The sequence below is a fragment of the Myotis davidii genome, unplaced genomic scaffold (assembly GCF_000327345.1).
Source record: "Myotis davidii unplaced genomic scaffold, ASM32734v1 scaffold174, whole genome shotgun sequence".
Taxonomy (NCBI): Eukaryota; Metazoa; Chordata; class Mammalia; order Chiroptera; family Vespertilionidae; genus Myotis; species Myotis davidii.
Window position 1 is genome coordinate 6,017,024 of NW_006289087.1, and position 10,909 is coordinate 6,027,932.

General features: G+C 44.4%; 1 protein-coding gene across 1 annotated transcript in view; it reads left to right on the forward strand.

Moving 5' to 3' along the window:
• USH2A (Usher syndrome 2A (autosomal recessive, mild)) overlaps positions 1–10,909 on the forward strand; it is a 442,266-nt gene that overhangs the window by 195,659 nt on the left and 235,698 nt on the right. The window contains 2 exon segments of the mRNA XM_006761291.2: positions 3,004–3,117; positions 5,537–5,698. Of these exon segments, the coding sequence (XP_006761354.1) occupies positions 3,004–3,117; positions 5,537–5,698 (276 nt within the window).

The following is a 10,909-nucleotide window of genomic DNA, read 5'->3' on the forward strand; positions in this document are numbered from 1 at the left end:
AATAGAAAGAGAGACCCTGCTTCTTGTCCCAGTGCCTTTGGCTTTTTTAAAAAGGTGCCATTTTGCAGTGTGTCTCATGCCGCGTCTCCAGAGCATTTAAACTTGTCTTTGTTGAGTCGGAGGAGTTCATGATCACGTCTCCATGTCCAGGCTGGCTCCTGGGTGGTCTTCCTGCCCCTCCCCCCAAACACACACACAGGATCAGAGGCACCAAAGCCCCCATGGCTCCTGTGGGCTCCTCGGCCACTTTCCCAGGCCATCCAGCTGCCTCCAGTTATTAATATCTCTCTTCAGCTCCTTTGAAAGTGGAGGTGAGAGCAAAGGAAAGGAAACCCTGGAAATAATCTTTTTAAAAATGTTTATTGATTTCAGAGAGGAAGGGAGAGGGAGAGAAAGAGAGAAACATCAATGATGAGAGAGCATCATGGATTGCCTGCCTCCTGCACGCCCCACACAGGGGATCGAGCCCACAACCTGGGCATGTGCCCTGACCTGGGAATCCAACCCTGACCTCCTGGTTCATAGGTCAGTGCTCAACCACTGAGCCACGGCGTCCAGGCTGGAAATAATTATCTCCTAGGTCAAAAGAAACAGTGTCTTGTCCTTTGCTGGGTCCCTGGAGAAGGGGGGAGAGGGTAGGCTTCCTCTTCTAGTGAGAAGTCTTCATTTTTTTGGTCAAACATTGAGTGTCCACTTTTTGTAAATGACCATGATAGCTGCTGGGTAATAGGACAAATAAAGACGTAAGGGGACATATCTTTGCGTTCGGGGAGCTCCCCCGAGTCATGGAGAAGGGCTTTACCGGGACCAGGTTCTCCGGTAGGCCCTTCCCCTTTAAGGGGAGGAAGTCCCCAGAACACGGGTGTGGCACACTGACCTGGGCTCTCAGACTCCCTCCCCTCAGTCCAGTGCCTGCCCCCTCTCTCAGCCCTCTCAGCCGGGCTCTCTGCACCCACCGTCTCTCATGTCAGAGGGGATAGACTTCAGTTTCCTTCCCGCTCCCTTGGTGGCAGGGCGGGACTCTCAATGCTGTGCATTAACGCAGAGTGCATTATCGCTTCGCCCTGAGCGTTCTGGGGCCCTCGGTGCCAGTGGTTTCATCGGGACACCAACATGGCCGTGTTCCATGGGATGCTAACACTTTTAAGACATCAATAATGCCGACTTCTTGCTTACTGAAGGGCTTTTCCAACTCGCCGTCTTCCATTATCAAAAGGGACTGGCGGTTTTCCTGACTTCGTGGGGACCATTTTCTCATGTTCTGTGACTGAAAGGGCGTCGGAGGGTTCGTCCGGCCTGCCTGGGGGTAGCGATGGTCTCAGGTTCAAAGGGAAGAGTCTGCTCTGTGATGTGTCCCAAAGAAAGAGGTTTAAGTCCCAGCCAGTCTTAGAAGTTCTCACCATCAGGGCATTCTTCTTTGTTGTGAACACCCCAAGGGTCATAAAGGGAGACTTCCCCATGTTCTTACTGGGTTTTCTGTGCACACAGAATGATGCGCGTTTTTCTGTCTAGGATTCCTTTGTAAGTATGTCACGCTATATATTTTTCATTATTTTTAAATATCTACTGAAATATACTTTTCAATGATTGTCTCTTTTTTCTCTGAAGTGTAGATCTCCTATCACCTGGGATTGGGAAGTCAGATCTTATAAATGCCTTGTTCCCTTGAGTATATGCAGGCATTTGGTCTCATGTATTAATCTATATATTATACTGTTATTTATCTTTGTGTTACTGTTATTCTTAGGGTCATTCTAGCGCTAATACTTTCTTAGATTAGAAACCTCCTAGAACCCTGGCTGGTTTGGGTTAGTGGATAGAGCCTCGGACCTCAGACTGAAGGGTCACGGGTTCAATTCCCGGTCAAGGACACACACTTGGTTTGCAAGTTTGATCTCCAGCCCCTGTTGAGGGATGTGCAGGAGGCAACCAATCAATATGTCTCATATCAATGTTTCTCTCTCTCTCTCCCTCTCTCTCCTCCCACCCACCCTTCCATTCTCAGAAAAGCAGTGGGAAAAAATGTCCTCGTGAGAGGATTAAAAAAGGATAATAATAGAAACCTCCTAGAGATCAGTTATATTCCAATATTCCAAGGCACCCTTCCCAGGGGTGTGTGGAAGAAAAATTGATCAATGCTTTTTGATGATGATATATTATCACGGTAGTGCTCCTTTTCTTCCTGGAGAGTATATAATGTGAGCTTGATTCTGACGCTTAAAGCAAGGCCATTAGGTCAATTGCTCCACGATCTCTAGGCATACATCCAAGAAGGGCTACCTTCCTCAGTCTTGGAGAGAATGCCCGTGTTCTCTTTCTTTGGCAATTGCAGAACTTTTATTAAAGTGGCAACTTTAATCCATCCCGGTGCAGCCCCCATAGGCCACATAAAGCAAGTCATGAGCAAAGGGAACTAGCCTCCGTAGGCTTGGTAGTTACAACATGAATGAATAGTTTGTATGTGTGTATCTTACCATTGAGACAGTGAAGCTACTCTTGGGAGTAGCATTTCCTGAAGTGTGGTAAGAGATGGGGTGCATACAAAGGATTCTAGTGAAATATGATTGAAAAATTCTAGGCTGAAGGAAATGACAGTTTTGCCTCCTCGAAAGGTCCGGGCTCCTGGAATGGGGTAGTGTACTATACACCTACTGGACACGCTAGGCTCTGCTTGCCTGAACTCTGTGAGGCACCCCCATTCTCCGGGGGAAGTATCTCAGGCCACATCAGGTACAGTTTAGAGCTGCCTGAACAATATGTTGGTCTCACCTTCTCTTCACTGGTCATTCCATTCTGCAGTGAGCACACAGGCAGGAAGATGAAGGAGAGAGACATATGCTTTTGTTTTTTATCCCTTGATGTCTGTGTCTTCACCTCTCTCTCTCTCTCTCTCTCTCTCTCTCACACACACACACACACACACAAACACACACGCACACCCCAATCGTATTCCTTATAGCAGCTGACAGTAAACATGCGAACCCCTTTCCTCCTTTCTTGCAGGCGTACTGACAGGCTTGCTCCCCTTCAGAAACTATGCGGTGACCCTCGCTGCCTGCACTCTGGCCGGCTGCACCGAGAGCTCGCGTGCCCTGAACATCTCTACTCCACAAGAAGGTAAAGTAATTTCAAAGGTCTTGACTTCCACATTTCAGTCATGAATAATAAAATAGGAGAAGAGCTAAATGCTGCAAGGCCATTTGCTGGAAAACCCCAACCTAATTTGATGACAAAGTGCATTGCCAGGCCATAATTGCTCCATTTTTGGGGGGTGGTGTGAAAATGAATCAAACTCCATACCCTTTAATGACATGCATCTTTAATAGCTGTAATGCAGATTAATGGGCTTTTTAATTGCTGTTACATTGTTCATGCAAGAGCCTTGTCATTAATATGAAGCATCTGAAAGATTAATGAAAGCTTCCTCATTTTACTATGGCTCAGAAGTAAATCTAGAGACAGTCTGACTAAAAAGAATTGATTGTATGGCTCCGTATGAAATTGAGAACCAAAGGGTTGATTTCCACGGTCTCTCTTAACTGCTCAACACCAGCACAGGCAACTATTGTTTCCCCGCGATGGGACCTCCTAAGGCCAGCGGAGACATTCCTAATCACTGCTCCGTTCCTTCGACCTGGGTCTCGCTCCTGTTTGCCCAGAACCTGCACACTGTTGGCATACATGACTGTTTCAGAAAGCACATGTGAAGAAGGCAGCGGGAAAGGAGAGATTTTAGCGCTCCGAAGGGAAAGCTTTGCTCAGACATCAGAACGCGTCACTTCAGGGAGTAACCGCTCTCAGCACTGGGAGGCCCCGTTAGCTCCTGTTCCGCTCTCCCGGGTGAGGGGGAGCCCATGTCTTTTACTGTCTGCTTATAACGTTACTTAGCAGCCTTCCAAGCTTGATCTTCAGGGGGCGAGAGTCCGTCTGTCTCTTTCCAGTATCCATTCTTACTCTTCTTCCCAGGTCTTCTTTTCTTTTGTTGGTGTTAATCCTCACTCAAGGATATTTTCCCATTGATTTTTTTTTTTTTTTAGAGAGAGAGTGGAAGGAATGGGGAGAGACACACACAGAGAGAAACATCAATGTGACAGAGACACATTGATTGGTTGCCTCCTGCATGCACCCCGACCCAGGGCCGGGGATCAAACCTGCAACCGAGGTACATGCCCTTGACCGGATTTCAACCTGAGACTCTTCAGTCCATGGGCAGGCGTTCTCTTCATTGAGCCAAACCCGCTAGGGCCCAGGTATTCTTTTCAATTGTGTAGCAGGTGCCTCCTACACAAAAGGAATGTAACCTAAGGACGGTGCCCATACCCTGGCACCATGACAGAATAAAGAACTTTGTGTGAAATCCTTCTTGTCACCCTTTATTCTCCGTGCTATACACCTGACCTAACCCCACCCCCCTCACCTGGACTAGCCATCAGGACCCATCTTCCGCATTTTCTCGATGTTCTCTCTGGTCCACTGAGAATAGCAATGCTTCTTAATGGGCCATCGCTTCTGCTGGGCACACGGTCATCCTCTCACATATGGCCACCGCTTCCGTGTGGGGCAGATTGTCCTCTCTCTCTTGTTGTTTTCTCCACATCCACTACGCCCTCTGTCCAGGTTCTGGTAGTTCCCTTCAGGTCTACCTGACAGCCGCACCCCAGTGAGATTTCTGTTCCCCCAGTTCATCATTTACTTCTTTTCTAGGATTTAAGGAATTCCTGATTTCCAGATTTTCTTTAAGTGTATTGCCACCCTGGCCGGATAGCTCAGTTGCTTACAGTGAGTTTGTGATATGCCAAGGTTGCAGGTTCTATCCCTGGTCAGGGCACATACAAGAATCAACCAATGAATGAGTAGATAAGTGGAACAAATCTCTCTCTCTTTTTCCTTCTCTCCCTCTCCCCCCTGCCTTCTCTCTCTCTCAAGTCAGTAAATAAAAAAAAATAACTTCATTGCCAATTTACCAAGCAATAGGTATGTGTAGGATAAAATTTTAAAAGCTTTTAGTTCCTGTGACTCTAGTTCACTGACCATTACAGAAAATCAACAAACCCCATTTTAAAAGAAAGACTTGCACACAATGTAGTTTCCATACCGAACTATTTAAATTGCTTCTGCACTTTCTGCCTGTTTCTGTGGTTACACATACACTTCTCATATCTGTCACAAACCACTCGGATCAGCGTGGCCCAGCTTAGATCAAAAGCTCCTGGAAGGCAGGGACTTACCTGTCTAATTTGCTTTAATCACACCGCCCCCAAGTAGAGATTATGGGCCAATAATACCTTTGACGAAGTAACAGGTCAGTCAAGTGAACCGTGAGAGTACTTCCCATCCATCATTGATGTAAATATCATCAATACAGGACAGTTATTTAGTTCTATTCCTCAAGCAGTTACTGACAAGCTGCCCACAGATCAGGACCATGTCCATGCATGGGATTTCGGGTTTATTCCATGATGTATTGGCCTGGGTCTGAAAAGTTTAAATGAGAAAAGTAAACTTAGACTCTGTAAATCCTCTTTTCTCCCCACAGCCCCACAAGAGGTTCAGGCACCAGTAGCCAAATCGCTGGCCAATTCGTTGTTCCTCTCCTGGAATCCTCCCAAAAAAGCGAATGGTATCATCACTCAGTATTCTCTGTATATGGACGGGACGCGAATCTATTCGGGCATCGGAGAGAGCTACACAGCCACAGGTAAGACCTCTATGCATGTCAGTATATTATGATAGTGTGTATTAGAATACTACGTATATATTTTATACAGTTGCAGACTAGAGAGAGAGAGAGAGAGAGAGAGAGAGAGAGAGAGAGAGAGAGAGAGAGAGAGAGAGAGAGAGAGAGAGAGAGAGAGAGAGAGAGTGTGTGTGTGTGTGTGTGTATACACACATGTATTTCAGATAACAATAATCATAGTAATCTGAGACTGTGGTTTTAAAAATTGGGTTGGTGATTTTGTTGAGCCACTAAAATTCCCTAATTTTTATGGTCACATCACGTTTCTGGTGAAGCCAACGCTGAACTCATGGGAAAGAGCTCCTGCTGCACCCCCTCCCCTTCACTTGAGGCTGTCCTACTGCGCGTGCTTTACGGTAGAGCCCGTCACTCCTCACCCGTCCGTCTATGGATATACCTTTGCTCAGGCGCAGAGGGGCCCTTGGAGATACATCAACACACAGAGCTAAGATACGACTTCTGTCTCCATTGATCACAGGGCTGAAGCTGGGCCCCACACGGTCCCCAGCTTGTAATTGAGTCAGTGATGTCATTTCAAACAGATTCCACTGTCACATGTGATAACTACGATGAAATCCACATGAATGTGGACTACTCTTAAGACTCAGAAGTTTGACTCAGTTCAGTGGTGTCTGAATTTTAGACAATTTGAGAAAAAAACTTAATATCGAGGCCCAGATTAAAGCGTAAGGACACGGAAGGAAAATGAATTGTTGGAAACCTCATGAGACACAAGAGGCTTACATTATGTATGTTGTCAGGTATTGGAAGCCACATACAATAGGGCCTCCCCTCAAAGGGCAGATCAAAAACTCGTAGAAAGGAGTGAGCATGAAAGATTGGATGTGCAACAACTGAAAACCAATGTCCACTGCTCAATGAATGTGAATGTTATATATGTCATAATCTATAACATAGCGAATTATAATACATGTTATATAATACATGCTATATAATGTATCATAACAATATATTTTTGTGTTAATTATGGAGTTTATATTTTATAGTATTGCATTTATTTATCAAGTGAGACATCATTAATCAAATACTGACTTATAAAAACCTGAGGCCCATGAAAGGTCACATAAGCTAGAATCAAAGGCAGGGTTAACCATGGACCATGGATGCGTTCACTCCTTCACATCAGTGACCCGAACAGAGGCTGGGAGGGAATTGGTCAGACCTCGTCCCTCCTGTCTCGTGCTTGTGACCTCCTGGGGACACACACAGATGCAGATGGGAGGTGTTTGTGGACAGGGCTGTGGCATTCCCTCCCGCAAATGCATTCCCAGGGTTTTCATCCTTGTGTCCCCTCTAGTCCAAGAACTTTCAAAGGACAAGAACAGTTGCTTTTCTGTTGTGTTCATTGTGGTTGGATAGAATTCTGTAATGCTGCTTCTGTGGGGTAGATATTATCATTGCCCGCATTTCACAGATGAGGAAACTGAGGCATAACAAGATTAAGTAACTTCCTCCAGGTCTCAGGGTCTGTGAGTGGTAGACATTTATATCAACTCAGACTAGTCTGGCTATGACGAGGAGAAAATGGGGTCTTCAGCAAGTTACTTAACTTCGCTGAGGCCTAGGTTCTGAGCCTGTAAAATGGAAAATGTACAATTTTCAAGATTTTTTAAGAAACCTAGAGCCATGTATACAACATCTAGCATTTTCGTAGCACTTAGTAAGATGAATAATAATTATTTCCAGTTAAAAGCAGAGTTTATATGAGAAACTAAAAGAATAGATTAACTGTGTCCTAACAACATCTGAAGGTGTTAACTAAAAACCATAGACCACAGAAATTACTTCAGAAGAAATGAAAAACACACCAGGAACTTGTTTAGACAATAGAATATTTTTCTCACAGTTCTGGAGGCAGGGAGTGTGAGATCCAGGTGTTGGCAGGTTTGGTTTCTCTTGAGGCCTCTCTCCTTGGCTTGCAGACAGCTGCCTTCTCGCTGTGTCCTCACATGGTCTTCCCTCTGGCACAACCTCCCGCCCCCCCACCCCCCCCGTTGTGTCTTCTTATAAGGACACTGTCCTATTGGATTAGGTCCCTACCCTTATGGCCTCACTTAACCTTAATCATCTCTTTAAAAGCCCTGCCTTTAGCCCAGCTGGTGTGGCTCAGTGGTTGTGTTGGCAGGTTTGGTTTCTCTTGAGGCCTCTCTCCTTGGCTTGTAGACAGCTGCCTTCTCGCTGTGTCCTCACATGGTCTTTCCTCTGGCACAACCTCCCCCCTCCCCCGTTGTGTCTTCTTTAGCCCAGCTGGTGTGGCTCAGTGGTTGAGCGTCAACCTATGAACCAGGATGTCCCCTTTTGAGACCCAGTCAGGGCACATGGCCAGATTGTGGGCTCGATCCCCAGTATGGGGCGTGCAGGAGGGAGCCGATCCACGATTCTCTCTCATTATTGATGTTTCTCTCTCTCCCTCTCCCTTTCTCTCTGAAATCAATAAAAATATTAAATAATAATAATAATAAAATCCTACCTGTAAATTTAGTCACACTGGAGTTTAAGGCTCCAACATGTGAATTTGGGGGAATGCAAGTGAGTCCGTGACAGTACCGACAGTGAGTGCTTTGTCTACTGTTGGCAGAGGCTGAGCGCCTACTTTCCCAGAAATTCTCCAGTGACATGACCACCAAATAACATGGTGCTAAAGATCCCTTTCAACTCCAAGATGTTACACCTGTGACAGGTACTGAACATAGGTCATGTGTATCTTCCCAGCTTCCACCAGGAGCCCCAGAGAAGGCAGCATGGGAAAGGGATTGCGCCTGAGGCAGCAGGGAGAAGGCTGACATTGGGGCGGGCTTTAGGCTCTGCAGACACTTTAACTACATGTCATATTGCATCATAACCCGTGCCCGTGATGCTGTTGACACTCGCTGCTTGTCTTTGTGTCAGGATATTTGTGACCTCATATCTTTTCCACGATGACTGGTTCGTGAGTTGAACTTGTAGTTATGAGGGCTGGGGCTGTCAACAATAGTGAGAGTTTGGGGTCTCTCAAATGGACTTCGACAGCGTGAAATGTCAATTCAGGAAAAGACACAGTCTAGCTAAAAATGATACTGTTTTTAATTATGAAAAGTTATAAATGCTATTGAATATTGAAGATCATCCTACCATATGACCATCTTAACATACAGGTAGAAACTCTTAATATTTTGCATCATTCATCAGCAGTGAATGTTATATTCTTACATTTTTGGATAATGTTACAGTGAAAATTTATTTTCATTTGCACATTTAGCTACTAGTTATAGGGAATACTACATAATTATTAGTCAATCATATTTTGCCTTAATGTATCTGATCACAGTCTTGATGAGAAAATACTCAGTGTAGCTAGAAATATGTTAAAACTTCTTCAAGAGCAACATTTCATATCCTGTTTTTCCTGGTTATAGTCATCTACACCATTTAACGTTCTTTACCTTCTGCGCTATCAAAACTTCCTTGATACCTTGGCTTAAGCTCCCCTCCTTAATGTTCAAAATGTCAGCACTTTTTTCTTACTTCTACTTCATTCCTTGTAGCTCCCTTTAAAGTTTCTGCAGAGAACCAACATTCTTCTGTGTTGCGTAGCCAATGGTTCTCACAGCCATGGCGGGTGTAGGAAGAGTAAATGAGATGCCCTTCATTTCAGAAGCCACTTAGCATCTGGGTGGTTGGAAATGTTTTTTCTTCTTCCTCTTAAATAGGAAGCATTAAAAGTCAAAGGCATTGCTGCACCTTGAGTTAGTACAAAATATATTTAAAAATGCATACAGTTCAGATTTTTTGCCTTGCATAGGCCATAAGCTAGTAGTATGGTGGGTCACTCATGACACTGAAAAATGAGTCCAGTTAGGGAACCTCCCGAAGGCTGTTGATGTTTGCTATAATAAATAGCACACACTTTAAGTCAAACTTTTTTCATTCTGTATTCAAAGGTAATGGATTTTTCGTAACCATAGTAACCTTGGCGTATTTCTGGATAAATACATGAGGTATATACATTCTAGTTTTATTTTTGAATATAAACTACCGCATTATGTATTACTAATAATATGAAAAATAGGATGTAGGTTAGTATAATGACAGCTTAAACTAGTATGCATTTTTCTTCTGCAAAAAATAAATATTTATCAAAAGTATAGGTTCAATTAATTTTTCCCCAGTTTTGTAGTATTCCGGTGGTGCCATTTATCTTTTTTTGCAAGATCTCCATTAATCTCTTGTTTCTATCCCATAAAAGATTTTTAAGAATTTTGAGGTAGAAACAATTGCCTCAAAGCTTATGATTAAAAACATTATGGAAAGATTGAAGGACCTATATTGGTCTCACCAACAGAGCTATCGTGGGCCACTTAAGATGTGTGTATACAGGATGTTCATAAATAGGTACCAAAAAAAAGCCACCTTTTGTCTATTCAACATACTGGGATTGTTTCAAAGTTCGGGCTAGATAGCATTCTGATTGATGATGACTATCCAAACGGTAGCCAACCAGATCATCCTCATTTAAATGAGCACCCTACCAGAAACTGGCAATCTTTAACAAGTTTGTGAGATGTCTCAGAGAAGCCTACAAAGTTTTTAGAAGCAAGGATAGCAAGATAGGGATAATCATGGACGTATGCTCTGTGCCTGACAAGGAGGTTTATACGAGTTGCACTAACTGAACTGGTGAAGAGGGAGGAGTGATCCCTTCGGACAGTTCTTTTTTGTTATTATTACATGAATTGTTTTTGGTTAATCCAACCTAAGACATTACTGCTTATGACTACTGGAACCCCAAAAGGGAGGCAGGTCATTAGGATTTCTATTAAAACACACACACACACACACACACACACACACACAAATCTGACACCAAACTATCACATATATTTCCTAGGGCATCACCTAGCCAACAGTAGTGTTTAGAGTTGAATGAGTGCCTGATTTCAGAACCACGGAGCGCACCTTCAGGACCTGGGCTTCTGTCTGTAAGACTGAGGCATTAAGACAAAGATAATAGCAATGTAAGGTTTGTGTGTGTGTGCGCACGCGTGTGTGTGTGGGGGGGGGGGCGGGTGTGCTGTGTGCGCGCGCGTGTGTGTGTTGTGTTGTGTGTGTGCATGTGTGCGTGTGTTGTGTGTGGTGTATGTGCACGCTCGTGCGTGTGTGGTGTGTGCGCGC